The sequence below is a fragment of the Tamandua tetradactyla genome, chromosome 25 (genome assembly GCF_023851605.1).
Source record: "Tamandua tetradactyla isolate mTamTet1 chromosome 25, mTamTet1.pri, whole genome shotgun sequence".
Lineage (NCBI taxonomy): Eukaryota > Metazoa > Chordata > Mammalia > Pilosa > Myrmecophagidae > Tamandua > Tamandua tetradactyla.
The window spans coordinates 20904636-20919735 of NC_135351.1; the positions used below are offsets into that span (position 1 = coordinate 20904636).

At 38.4% G+C, this 15100-nt stretch overlaps 1 protein-coding gene across 4 annotated transcripts in view; it reads right to left on the minus strand.

Annotated features, from left to right (window-relative positions):
- KIF13A (kinesin family member 13A) overlaps positions 1-15100 on the minus strand; it is a 268116-nt gene that overhangs the window by 57153 nt on the left and 195863 nt on the right. For all 4 annotated transcript variants that reach the window (XM_077143440.1, XM_077143438.1, XM_077143439.1 and 1 more), the window contains exons 13-17: positions 14792-14926; positions 12486-12616; positions 9065-9151; positions 8802-8968; positions 817-1030 (exon numbers count right to left, since the gene is read on the minus strand). In XM_077143440.1, coding sequence (XP_076999555.1) covers positions 817-1030; positions 8802-8968; positions 9065-9151; positions 12486-12616; positions 14792-14926 — 734 coding nt within the window. The remainder of the gene's footprint in view (positions 1-816; positions 1031-8801; positions 8969-9064; positions 9152-12485; positions 12617-14791; positions 14927-15100) is intronic.

The following is a 15100-nucleotide window of genomic DNA, read 5'->3' on the forward strand; positions in this document are numbered from 1 at the left end:
ACTTCACAGCCTCAGTCTCCTCATGTGTAAAATGGGGGTGAAAATGGTAAAATTAGCAGTAGTTGTGAAGATTAGGTGAATCTCTGTAAGTCACTTAAAGCGTGGCACAGGGCAAATGCTCTAGAAATGTCAGCCACTACATTTATTATTATCGTTAATTATTATAATAACAGGAGTGGACCTGGAGGCGGCCTGAGTTCAAACTCTGCTTTTCCATTTACTGGATAGGTGATCAAGGCAATTTTCTTAAACTTACTGTCTTCTCTATGAGATAGGGATAATGGTTGCTATGGCATAATAAAGTTAGTACCATGCTTGGAATGTGGTAAGAACACAATAAAAGTCAGCAATAATTTATTATCCTGTAATTAGTATCACCATTACCATTTCCTCCATCACTACCCCCTTGGAGAGTTGTGATGTGAATTTTTTGAAGTCATTTCATGTGAAAAATTCACATTCACTAGATTTTTCACACTAAAGTTGTATTTAAACAGAATAAAAAGGGAAATAAAAAAATTAGGAAAAGTGCTTTTATGCTGAAGAATTAGTCACACTTCCTTTACTTCAATGCCAAGCAGTCTATGTTGTCTAACTTCGTACCATTTTTCCAAGGGGTAAGGGAGCAGAGAGTCTTTACACCTAACACAGTAGTGAACATACTTTTGATGGACAATATTGTTGGAAGGAAAAGCCAACTGCTAACAACCCAGATAGGGGGCTGAAAGTTCTTCTTCGCTAGGTTTGCGCTCACGAGCCCCTCCCCACAAGCCCACGGCCTCTAGGCCTTGCCCTGGGGGCTCATTCCTGGCTCACCTCTCCTCCGCCCACTGGGTCACCTTCTGTTGGGCAGTCTGGCTGCTGTAGGCCAGGCGGTCGGGGCCACTGCTCGGGGGCTGCCTTTCGGGGGACAGCTGCTGGCGGAGTTGCTCCAGTTCCCGCTCGTACATAAGCCGCTGCTCTTCGAGGGCACTCCTCTTTTCTTCTAGGTATTGCTTTTCCAGGACCTGAACCACATTTTGAACTGGGTCTGGTGAGCCAAGAGACAAGAGAAGGTGTGGGTGATGGGTGGCTAAGACAGGCCAGCCTGTCAGTGTTTCTTCTCCCAGCATGAATCATCGGCCTCCTCCAGAGCTCGGCTCTTCAGTTTGTTTTCTCTGAGAGACATGAGGGGTCCCATCAATGAAATCACCGATTTTCTTTCAGCTAACATTGTAGATAAAGGACCTACATGTAAACATTCGCCAAGTCCACAACTTGCTTTCATTACTCTAATGAGCTCATCCTAATGTTTAGACAGATCATTAATCTACTCAAGCGGGGTTGGGGGGTGGGGTGGGGGTGGGGAAGTAAAGAGGATGTGATCACATCCGTAGAGAAGAAAATTATCATGAGATTCAGAGCAACAGAGCCATGCAAGATTTAATTGTATAGCAACTGATTTCTATGCCCATTTAGCTTAGGTATGGGTACATGACAAAGTGTTTCTTCATAGTTATGATTTTAACCACAAATCTTATTATGCTTAGATTTCTCTAAAGTAGGAAGAAACTTCCATATCACAACACATGTTTGAAATAGAAAACATGGATTGAGTATATCATCTGGCAAATTCTCAGGTACTAATATCTAAGAGAGCAATTCACTTGCAGAAATAACAAGAGATTGCTTCCAAAGCCGAGCTGGTGCTGACCGAGAGTTCACCACATACTCATGGGTGCAGGTTTAGAGACGCCAATGGATCCTGCTCAAGGTATCACTATGACAACAAGTCCTGGTATTGCTGTAGGTGGGAATGGGGCAGGAGACTGGCTCAGAATTTACTAAATGAATTGGATGCCACACAGAAAAATTAAAGCGCTGGCCACACGTGCAGAAAAGAAAGGTACTGGTATCTCTAAGTGAGTAGACTGTAGGGAATCAGTATGTTAGATTATCTGGATGACAGAATAAGAAAATCACAGACAGAAAAGTATTTCCTTGAAGCATACAGGATCTAGAGGAGATGAGGTCTCAGACTCGTCTGAGACATAATATCCTCCTTGTGCATTGCTTGCTATTCGGTGCTAATTTTCAGAAGAGTAGAAACATAAAATGACTCAAGAGGAATTTTTATATCACAGATGATGGCTATTGACTGACTGTTCCAAAAGACCCTTACAAATTTGGGAAATATACATGTAAACTGTGCTAATTTTTAATGAAAGCAACACGAGAAAAAGCCAGCAGCTTAGTTTTTTAAAAAGTTAACAAAACAAAAAGTAGGAAGCAATGTAAAAAATCATGAGATATGCACAGTACAGGTAAGTTGTTTTAATAAAAATGACAACCACAATGGCAAAAATAATTCTACTAGCTTCTGGATCCAACTAGGTAGAGGTACTATACCCTTTGCATGGGTGATCTTGTCAAAGTCTTGCAACAAAGCTAAGGGCGGGTATCAACCTCATTTTAAATATGAGGAAATTATGACTCAGAAAGGCTAAGTAGCATACCTAAGATCACAAAGCTAATAAATGATATAGCCAGGTGTTCAACTAAGATCAGAGCTAATTACCTGGGGTAGGACATTAGCTCTGTAACAAACTGATGTAGTCTTATCCTCAATGGTTTGCTCAAATTTAGTGCTCTATTAAAGACTAGATGCCTACAAAAATATTACTATTCTTTGCAGATATAAAATTTTATAATTCAGTACTTAATACACACACAGATATACCCCAAAGATATATATATATATCCTATGTTCAGGTTCTGAGTGTAAAAAAGAAAGGACAGGGTGCTCATCATGCATTTATATTTATAAAAAGCCTTATTTCAAGGGCTCTTTTTGTTTATGGATCTTTTCCAGAGAAAGAAAACTGCAAAACACAACCATTTTCTAAACTTGCATTACAGGGATTTTGCTAAAAGACTCTAAATAAGACATTTAATCCTCATTTCTATTTATTAATCATGGGTGTAGTTACACACCCAAATGGATGAGGTAGAGGGGAGTTGACCCTAAGGATGTGTGCCAATGCTGAGACAAAGAGACTGAGGCTGTTCTAAGCTGCTATAGTAGCTGCCATGACCCTGCACCATCTCTGCTCTCCATACCTTACCAGTGGCTACAAAATAAAGGCAGATATAGAAGGAGAGCAGCTCGATGTGTTCCGCCCCCAGGCTTCCCCAGAGTACAGCACTGAAGCCCTGTCCAGGGGGACTCCCTGGTGTGTTCTTACTACTCACATTCCTTGTGGAACTACAGGGGCTGTTTTTTGTTTTATTGCTGATCCCAATAAAAGTCTGGAATAGCTTTCTCTTAGAAATATTTGATAACACACTCTTATCAAATTGACGAACCAGTTTCCAGCTTTCACCACTAAACAGCATATTTTAAAATAGGCAATCATTCTAATCAGCAAGACAATTAACCTGACTCTATGATATTATATGGTACAGGGCAGAATCCAAATATGATCTGGCCTGTTCACAAACAGCCAATCAGAAATTCGGAGATTACACACAGTTTTATTTCCCACCCCATAACTTTCCTCTTCTTCAATGAACTGTTTTAAAATTCAGTGAGCCTGAGCCCCCAGTCTTGGGGTTTGTTCATATGAAACTTAACTCCACAAATGATAGGTCAAGTCTACTTCAAATTTAGGCCTAAGAGTCACCCTCAAGAGAGCCTCTTTTGCTGCTCACATGTGGCATCTCTCTCCAGCCAACACAACAAGCAAACTCACCACCCTTCCCCTGTCTGCGTGGGACATGACTCCCAGGGGTGTGGACCTTCCTGGCAACATGGCACAGAAATCCCAGAATGAGCTGAGACCCAGCATCAAGTGGTTGAGAAAACCTTCTCGACCAAAAGGGGGAAGAGTGAAATGAGACAAAGTGTCACTGGCTGAGAGATTCCAAACAGAGTCAAGAGGTTATCCTGGAGGTTATTCTTATGCATTAAATGTAGATATCACCTTGTTATTCAAGATGTAGTGGAGAGGCTGGAGGGAACAGCCTGAAATTGTAGAGCTGTGTTCTAGTAGTCATGTTTCTTGAGGATGACTGAATAATGATACAGCTATCACAATGTGACTATGTGATTGTGAAAACCTTGTGTCTGATGCTCCTTTTATCTACACTGTCAACAGACGAGTAGAACATATGGAATAAAAATAAATAATAGGGGGAAGAAACGTTAAAATAAATTTAGTTTGAAATGCTAGTGATAAATGAAAGCGAGGGGTAAAGGGTATGGTATGTATAATCTTTTTTTTTCTCTCTGTTATCGTTTTATTTCTTTTTCTGTTGTCTTTTTATTTCTTTTTCTGAATTAAAAAAATGCAAATGTTCTAAGAAATGATGAATATGCAACTATGTGATGATATTGAGAATTACTTATTATATATGTAGAACAGAATGATACGTTAATGTTTTTGTTTGTTTGTTCTTAATTTTTTTTAATTAATAAAAAAAAAAATTCACTGAGCCTGGTATCTATGCCCAGAATACCAAAAAGGCAGATATTTTAGTAAGAGAGAAGGAACTACATTTAATTTGGGAATAGCACTTTCTTGTCTCTAATTGATTATTCTTTATTCGGTATCTAGCTATTAAATGAGTTCAAATGAACCAATCAGTTCTGAGAATGGCAAAGAGAAGATGGTGCACATGGTGACTGAGCAATTATGTAAGAAGGAGAATTAAAATTAATTCACACCAAAACACCCAAAGAATCAAATTCAGGGAAAGCAAAACAAATAAACAACAAAATACCACCTTTCAATCCCAGATGAAATAAGCTGGTTCAGCGATGCTCAGACAGCTCCTGACTTGTCCTTTACTTTAGAACTAACTTTACACTATGAAAATAGATGAGCATCTGATTCCTATTTTTAAGCTTTAGGAAGAAGGAATTCTGTCCGTAGATACTAGATTTTCTTCTATTTTTAATTCAAATGAATTGAATTTTAGATCATTATTTATTCTAGAGACTCAAAACTGATAAATTATAAAGATATAATTCTAATATGTAATAAAATAGATAATACATATAATATATACATATACTGTAGAGTATATACATAATATAATGAAATAATTATAATATATAATATAATGTATACTGCATAGAGTGTATACATAATATAATGAAATAATTATAACAATCTATACTGTATAAAGTATATACATAATATAAGGAAATAATTATAATATACAATATGACATAATTATAATACTGGTTCATCAGTTTTAACAAATGTATCACACTAAATGTAAAATGTTAATAGAGAATGGGAGGTACATGGGAACTCCGTATTTTTTTCTTTTTTTGGCACGTGCAGGCTCCGGGAATCCAACCCGTGTCTCTGGCATTTCAGGCAAGAATTCTAACACTGGGCAACTCCTGCATAACTCTGTATGATTTCCTCTGTAAACCTACAGCTGCTTGAAAAACTGAACACAATAACTGACTAGCTAGCAAATAAACAAAAACACATTATTCTAGGGGATGGGATAGGGGTAGGGGTAGGGGATGGGAATCAGTGCTTAATTGATACAGAGCTTGGAGTTTGGGTGATGGAAAAGTTTTGGTAATGGATGGTGATGAAGGCAGCACAACACTGGGAATATAATTAACAGCAGAGAACTATTTGAACGTGGTTAAAATGGGAAATTTTAGATTATACACACATTACTAGAATAAAAATTTTTAAATAAGCAATAAACATAGGACTGTATAACAATTAGAGGACACGAATGCAAACCACGGACTATAATTGATAGTACAATTTTTAAAATATCCTTTCATAAATTGTAACAATGTAGCACACTAATGCAAGGTGTTGACAATAAGGTGATAAGTGGGAACTCCGTATTTTCTGTATTATTTTTCCATAAACTCAACTTCTCTAAAAAAAAAGAAAGGAAAAAAATACTTTGTATATATATTACCACAACAAAACATTTTCAAAACCTCATATTTTTCTAGTCTATTATCAGGATACACATGTGAACACATATTTGGAATTACTAGTGCCCTGGAGTGTGGGCTGTTAATAAACGTCGTTAGTGAGAATAGCAGTCACCCCAATAATACCTTTCAGTGCTGTTGGGTATAATGGGAAAAGGGAGCAACTACATTTTGAACACTGGGATGGTAATGGAGTTGGAACATAAGGGGGTCATCACTGAAAAGGAACATTTCTCAATCAAAAACACAGAGTAGCTCTGTCAGGCAGGAAACTTCAGCTTCTTCTCAATCATGTTAGATTTTGCCAACGTCTGTAGCATAAGCATCAGCCAACAGCCCGGCCAAAATCCAGTCAAGCTCCCTCATGCTAAGGCCCATCCATGAAAAACCTTTCTCCCAGCGTTTGTGGAGGAGCTTCGTCTGAAACCACACGAGAGGGAAGAGAATCTTCAAATAAGACCACCAAGGGGATGACCACCAGGCAGGCAGGCTTATGACCGGGAAGCTACCTAGCAGTAGAGGGGAAGCACAGTGAGTGGCACTGTGACTTCCAGCATTCCAACACTCACACCCGTGTGCCCCCCGAGGACGTGTCATTCACCAAGGGACAGGTGTAGACGGGTGGGGTGCAGAAACACCACTTCCAGAGACAAACTCAACCCGGAGAGAAAACCCAATCTGGAATACAAATGGGGAGCTCAAGCGACTACTATGAGCTAGGAGACTGATGACCCTAATTGGTTAGACTAACAGGAGACTGGAGGAATTAACAAATGCTAAATACTGATCGGTTATTCAGGAGTTTGACAGATACGTTAAGAAGGTTGCAATGGGGTAAAATTAGAAACCTGTGATCTGGGATGGGGAAGTGATTACATTAACAGCACTTGGATATTCTGCAGAATTAGAGAATAGAGATATCTAGAACTCTATGTCTTTCTCTAAAGAAATCATCTCTCTCCAAATGGGTGTTTCTTTCTCCTGGGGTAGGGAACCTATACCCTCCTGCCACACTCTGCCACAACCAGGCACCAACTCAGGCATCCACTAAATCATTTGTGGGAGCTCTATGGCTCAGATATGTTGTTAAATGATGCTTTCATGTAATTTGGATGTCTGAATATCAGTTTGGAAGGACTTTCAGAAGCTTGGTGGGCAAGTAGCAGAGAGGACTGAAGTTTGATTTCTAGCTATTGTTTTCTGCACTCCTGTGTCAAAAGCCCTAGGAGCTCGTCTTAATACCCTAACCTTAATGATGTTTAAAGAAAGAAATTAACAAACTTCTTTCCATTTTTTTGTTGTTGTTTCATACTCTTCATATCTGTACATTACATTTGTTTTTCACAGTCTGGCCTTTTGTTCACGCTTCACTTTTAAAATTCAAAAAGAAGTCCATGGAGCTAAAAATGCATAAACAGAAATAAATTAAAAAGGCAAAATCTTTATTCCTGCAATGGAATCTCAAAGTTATATGCCAGAAGTCTGCTTCATAATTCTCTAGCTATGTTCACATTCCTTATATTTTTAATGCAGTTTTATTGAGAAATATTCACACACCCTACAATCCATCCAAGGCATACAATCAGTGGCTCACCATTATCAGCACATACTTGTGCATTCCTTACCCCAATCAATTTTAGAACATTTTCATTACTCCAAACAAACAAACAAACAAAACCCCAAACAGCCCAAAACAGGTATAAAAAAGATCTTTCATGAACTAGAACAAATATATGCTGACATTCTTCACTTCAAAGACTGGAATGAGAAAGCAGGCGTTCAAGCACAACTGTGAAAAACAAAATGCTCTCCAAGTATCCTGTCAGCTAGAAGCTGCATGTCCTAAAGGCTCTCAGGATCCCTGGAGATCCTTCCTGGTTGAAGCTAGGTGTCCTTAGGTACCCAAAGAGCAGATAAATGGGAAAATGAGGTTGGATCAAGTCTAGAAACTAACAGAACATCTTCCCAGATGTCTCCAAATATAGCCTCAACTTCATATTTGCAAAATAGTTTTAAGTCTCGTATATGTTGTCTAGTGTTTGGTAAGCGAAACTTTTATGTCCTTCTTCTGGTGCCTGGGAATTAGGAGATTGGGATATGAGAAAAGGAAATGGCAGATTTATAAAATAGAAAGCAAGGAAAAGGATATGGTGTGTATTTTATTGAGTGCACATAAGAGCATGTGAGCAGTGAGGAAGAAAGAAGAACTAAAGGAATGCTGACTCTAATACAACGTCAGAACTTTCTGGAGAGAGGGGTCTAGAAGGAAGGCTTTAAGGAGAATCTCTTCCTGAAAGATCCGAGACAGGCTGGTCTATAAACCAAACAAAAAGCCTGTATATGAGCCTCATTTTTACTATTATTTTTATAAAAGTTACCTGGGTCTATTAAATAAGTCTCCTTAGTTTCCAATTAAATTTATAATAAAATGTTGTGACCTTTATCTCACCATTAGGCTCTATTTGAAATTCCTGCATTCATACGCCCCCATGGATTTTTGTTCTCTGATGGATTTAAAAGTGACAGGCTCAATCACAGAAAACTTGATAAGCAATTTCATCACAGTCACCCAAGACTCAAGGATCCTAGGAATGTTACCATGCCTGGCTGGGGGACAAAGAGCCTCCAAACAGGGAGCATTCATCTCCCTGTTATGCCCAAGGGAACAAACCACCTGCTGGGGTCCTTTCAGACCCTATCAATGGCACTTTACAGGAAGCAGTGATTTGGTGTGTCTACATCTTGGAAGGACACTAACTTTATACATACTTACCCCTCATTGAAGGGTACACGATATGGGACCTCCCACGACAGACAAGGGAGTACCGAGTCAGCCTCTCACCATTGCTGTTCAGTGTTTTCATGATGACTTCCATCTGTGCAAATTCATAGTTGTAGTCTGGTTCCGACGAAGCTTCACTGGTTGCATCCAGGTCGTGCTCCGGCAGGCCCGTTTCCTTTTCAAAGTCTTTCAACCAATCTCGCCGTTTCCTCTTAGGCAAATTAATTCTGTGGATTTTTCACCATTAGAGAAAATCAGCTTGTTTTGCACTTCAACAGATCACAGTGAAAATATGAAAACATCAGTGAATACAAAGACATTACCTAAAAAAGTGGTTATTTCCCCATAGGATTCTATCACCATGCCACAGCTGGGTGGTGGTACACACAGGGACGCCATTTACACAGGACCTGTAGGAACACAAGGGAAGACCTCAGGTGATGGGAAGGCACTCAAAACCCAGCCCTGCTAGCCAAAGAGATAACTGAAGGAACTTTCCCTTCATAGATGTATTCCAACTAATATAAAATGAAAGAAAAACAGAATTATTCGTAAGTCTTATTGAAACACAGGATCTAGGCAATGGTGATGAAGGGCTGCTAGCATCCCTCAAAAGAAGGCCTAGATCGTAAGCTCCTACTTAGAACAGTCACATTTAGTCCAGAGTGGCATCTGTTATTTCTGGATTCTGAGGGGCTGTTTTATATATGTAAAACCTGGTATTTAGAGATGAGAATGAAGCTGATCGGGTCTGATCAGGATTAAGAATACAGGGGCACTCTGAGGTCAAAGGAAGGAAGTTTTATTATGTCCAGAACCTAAATTTTCTTTAGGACAATCTAGCACAACCTGTCTGGATAGAGCATTTTAACAATTCAAACACAGGGAGCCCAGAAAAAGAAAGAGGGTCTTTAACCCTGTATAACTTAATGTAATGCCTGGATACATCCCAGAGTACATTAAGCAGATAATCAAAAAATATTTGCAAAGTTCCTTGAGGGCTAGGAGAAAAACTATGGAATTATTAAACTTTACCACTGGGGAAACCCGGCATACTGTGCCAAACATTAGGGACACCCAAATCAAAAGGCTAAGCCCTTAATCTTGAGGTTTGCTCTTGTGAAGCTTATGTATATAGCAGAGAAGCTGACCCTACCTATAGGTATGCTTAAGAGTCACCTCCGGAGGATCTCTTTTGTTGCTAAGATGTGGCCTCTTTCTGTCTAAGACCAACTTTGCAAGTGAAATCATTGCCTTCCCCATTATGTGGAACATGACATCCAGGGATGAATGTCTCCCTGGCAGCATGGGAGATGACTCCCAGGCATGAGTCTAGCCCTGACACTGTGGGATCAATAATGCCACCCTGACAAAAAGGGGGAAAAGAAGTGTGCTGGTTTGAAATGATGTATGTACTCTAGAAAAGCCATGTTTTAATCCTAATTCCATTTTGTAAAAGCAGCCAGTTCTTCTAATCCCTATTCAGCACCATATGTTTGAAACTGTAATTAGATCATATTTCTGGAGATGAGATTTAATCAAGAGTGGTTGTTATGCTGGATTAGCTGGAGGCGTGTTTCCATCTATTTGGGTAGGTCTTGATTAGTTTCCGAAGTCCTATAAAAGAGGAAACATTTTGGAGAATAAGAGAGATCTGATAGAGAGCAGAGCAGAATGACATAGCCACGTGAAGCAGAGTCCACCAGCCAGTGACCTTTGGAGATGAAGAAGAAAAATGCCTCCCAGGGAGCTTTATGAAACAGGAAGCCAGGAGAGAAGGCTAGCCGATGACGCTGTGTTCGCCATGTGCCCTTCCAGATGATAGAGGAACCCTGACTGTGTTCACCATGTGCCTTTCCAGATGAGAGAAACTCTGACTGTGTTTGCCATGTGCCCTTCCACTTGAGAGAGAAACCCTGAACTTCACTGGCCTTCTTGGACCAAGGTATCTTAACCTGGATGCCTTTGATTGGACATTTCTATAAACTTGTTGCCATTGGGACATTTTCTCAGCCTTAGAACTGTAAACTAGCAACTTATTAAATTTCCCTTTTAAAAAGCCATTCTGTTTCTGGTATATTGCATTCGGGCAGCTAGCAAGCTAGAAAAAGAAGTGTAACAAATAAGCTATCAGTGGCTGAGAGAGTTCAAATACAGTTGAGAGGCTATTCTGGAGGTCACTCTTACACAAGCTTCAGTTAGACATTGCTACCTATCATAACTTGCAAAACCCCAACCAAAACCATTCCTGCCAATTCTAAAGAATACTTAGATCATTATATAAGATTCTACAAATCTTCCATGTACTAGGGTAACTTTCCAGAAACCTACAACCTCCAGATGGGTCTCTGAACCAGGTAAATCCTGAAATGCAGAGGGACCAGCTTTTCCAGAACATGAACTAGTTCCATCCCCCTATCCTGTTATTATGGACAGCCCTTTCTAACATGAACAAGTTAGAATGGACATAGCCCAAATATATCCAAAGAGTGGGAAAAAGGTCAAAGATGATGGTGGAGTTATACAGAGAAGGTAGGGTTTAACACATGAGTGCTGAATCATTATGCTGATATTTCTTTTAGCCTCCAGTACCTTAGAGCAGCTAGAAAGAAAAACCTAAAACTGTGGAATTGTAACCCACACCAAACTCTGAAATCTGTTCCACAACTACTTCTTGCAATGTACTCTGAAATTTATTGTTTTTATATATACGTTATTTAAAGAAAAGGAGGAGTATATTAGGATTTAACCAATGAGTATGACTGCTGAATCATCATATTGATATTTCTGTTGGTCTCCAGAGTAGGAGAAGCTAGAAGGAAAAATGAAAAAATCATGGAACTGTAACCCACAACAAAATTTAAAATCTGTTCTATAACTACTTGTTAAAATGTATTTGGAAATTAATTGCTTTTTTGTATATATGTTACATTTCACACATACATACAGAGTTAAAAAAAGAAAGAGACAACCAGCTATGATGAAGATAATACACATCTCCACCTAGGGAATAACCTAGTCTATTTCTGTCTCCATAGATTTATTGCTTTATATTACATTTCACATAAATACAGCATGCATATAGTATGTAGTATTTGCATCACTTAGAATTTATATGGCCCATACTAACAAAAAGTTTGAAATGACTGTAATATCTTCCTCATAAAAATGACAGTGTTATAAATTACTTTGTAGGTTGATGAATATTTTATAGAACTTCATTTAAACTTTATACTTGATTATAAAATAATTCCAGACACCACATGATAGAAATGAAATAATAAACACATTATCCTGCCAATTCTTACATTTGTACATTATACAGCTTGCTTTAGGAATCTTTCATACAAGTTATGATTAACTGTTTTTTACACAATGAATTGCACTGAATAACTTTATATTCAATATATGTGTCAGGCACTGAGCCAAGTGATTAAATAAGATGTTTTATCTTATTTAATCTTACAACTCTTTATGAAGTAGTTGCTATTAACTCCATTTACTACAATAGGAAATTGGAATTTAGATAAAGAATTGTCTTCTCCAGATCACACAGCCAGTCAAGTCACAATCAGAGTGATCTCTTACATAGTTGTTATACCCTTTCTACAGCTAGAAAACAAACCCCCCTGGGAATCCAGCACAGTCTTCATTTGATATAAGTGAAGCAAACAAACAGAAAGGGTCATTCTTCTCCTTCTGGAAATAAAGCATGCAAGGTACATTATTTTTTTTTTTCCTTACCTTGCACTTTCCTTTGGAGTAAGACAAACCTCCCCATCGGAGGCTATATCAATCTCACAGTGCTCAGGCTGAATTCCTATTCCAAAGAGCTGAATGTCCTGAGAGGTATCTGCACCCACCCTGGTATGATCCTAGTGATAAGTCATCATGGAGAGAAAGGAAAAGCATACAAGTCAGTCCACAAAATTTACCACAATTAGTTTGAATAACCCAACATACAACAATACTCAGGGAATCAGAATCACACAGGAGATGCTAGATATTTCGGGCATTATCCTCAAAAGTGCACCTTAGCACATTAAATTAAAATAGTTAATTGCTACAAAAAAAACTTGATCATCCGTGATTAGAGACTGCTTTAAACTAGAAAGAAACCAAACTTCATAGAATACCTTGAGTTCCAATTTTGACTCAACCACATATTCTTTATGTGACTGTACATAAGCCATTTCACTCTAGGCTTGTATCTATTTTTATTTATTTTTTTAATCTATTTGACCTACTTGACAGGATTCTTTAAAGGATCATCTGCAGTAACAATGAAAGTGCTTTGAAAAATAGTTCTGTTCTATATAAATTCAAGAGCCACTAAAAGCAGTCTCAATGAAAGTTGTATTTTTTTTTAATTTAACTTTTTAAAACATTAAAAACAGCAGAATTTTTAATAACACTATTCTGTAGAGTATTGAAGCTGGTGGGTTATACAATATACAAATCAGTATGAATTTAAGTTCCTGAGGTTTCAGACACATATGAACTTTATGGGTCAATTTGTTCACAGTTTAATTCCCTCTATATTTCAATTACTCTGAAAATTGTTTAATCATTATTATTAATACTACATCCCTATTCAAAGGAGAAAATGTAAAGCATTGTCTTTTATAAGATTTCAGAAAGACTTCCTTACCCTTTAATCATTTCCTAAATAAACAGATCTAAAGTCCTTTGGCGAACTCTCAGTTAGGGCTATTTGGATCATACTTACGTCTCTGGAAAAAGTTGAACAAAAAGGATGAGAGAAAATCAAGCCTTCTTTTTTCAATTCTAGTTTATTCTCCATTGCATTTTGTATATTCTCTAGGCATATCAGCACTCTTAACAAACTGCTTATCTACTCTTTCCAGAAGTGGGTAATACTTCTGCATTTAGATATTAAGGGTTTCGGATAGTACATGTAAGTTGTCTTTGAGTTCCCTAAGTCTCCAATCCTTGATAGTTAATTTAATATTACCACATACATTTATATGTGATCATGATTCAGAAACTGTGTGATTGTGATTAAAAATGCCCCTATAGTCAGCAGAGTGTTCTGTGTAAGTTGGAGTGTGTCAGTGTCATTTTCATGACCCAAGTCAAATAGATGTCTTGTTTGTCACTTAATAAATAATCCAGAAGTTCTGCAGGCATGGTCCAAGAACCCCAGAAGGCCCATAAGCTTAAAACAACTTGAGTAAGAACACTGGTATGTTATTGGCCTTTGCACTATTTTTCACAAGTGTATAGTGGAGTTTTCTAGTGGCTACAGGACATGTGATGTCATTGCTCTCAAAACTAACAAATCGTGTGCTTGTATATTTTAAATATCCCTCACCTTTAATAATCCAATACAGCAAATATAGATAGATATAACCCATATAATCAAAAGTTCTTTGAGGTCCTTGATGTTGTGTAAGAGTACAGATGGGTCCTAAAATCCAGAAAGCTTAAGAACTGCTGCAATAAGCTACCCAATCTGAGACCAGCCAGTGGTAAAACCTGAAATCAAAATGCCAACTTCAAAAGGTCATGCTTGACAAGTGATTACTGAACCAACATCATTTCCTAAGGATGCAGGTTTAGAAGGGACAGACTTGGAAGAACCTTTCCCCTCTCATCCAGCCTGAGGATTTTTAGTAGGCCTACGCCGATACTTTGATCTCCTTAGAATGACTTGGAAGCTTAACTGAGAACCTGCAGAGCTTTCCAGAATCCTTGTGGCTGAACCTGGAGCATCTCAGAATCCTTGTCACTTCCCATCTGAGGCCTCCCCAAAAGACAGGGGTCACCTGGACACCTCTACAGGCCACCCACGCCCCTCTGATGCCTGCACCTATAGGAAATCAGCCCCAATTGCGAAGACCCAGGATAATATAAAATAACTATTTTTCATTCTTAATCCTAACTTAACTGTTCTTCAATTCTCTTACTTTCAATGAAGGCCAAACTTGATACAACAGCAAAATAAAGCAGACAGGCACCCAGATCCAATTGGGAATTGTGCATGATTCGATCAGGATTTTCAACTGTCAACTTATTTATTCTCTTACCTTTAAATAATAAACAAGGAGTTCATTGAGAGCAGGGTCTGCATTTAGGTTAACTAAATAGCACTTGTCATCTCCCACCTTGATGCCAGATGTCTCAAGGGAAATTCCCATACTTTCAAGCTGCCGCTGCCTCTCCTGTGGACAAAAGAGAAAAAAAAGCCAAGAACTCTGTTTGTTGTTCTAGTCACAAGATGTATCCATGGAAAGTTTAAGTCTCTGTTGCTGGGGACAATGCCAATAAAATTGCACATTATACTCAGTTCAACCAAAGTTTACCAAGAACCTGCAGTGTGTGAGCTCCTGTGCAGT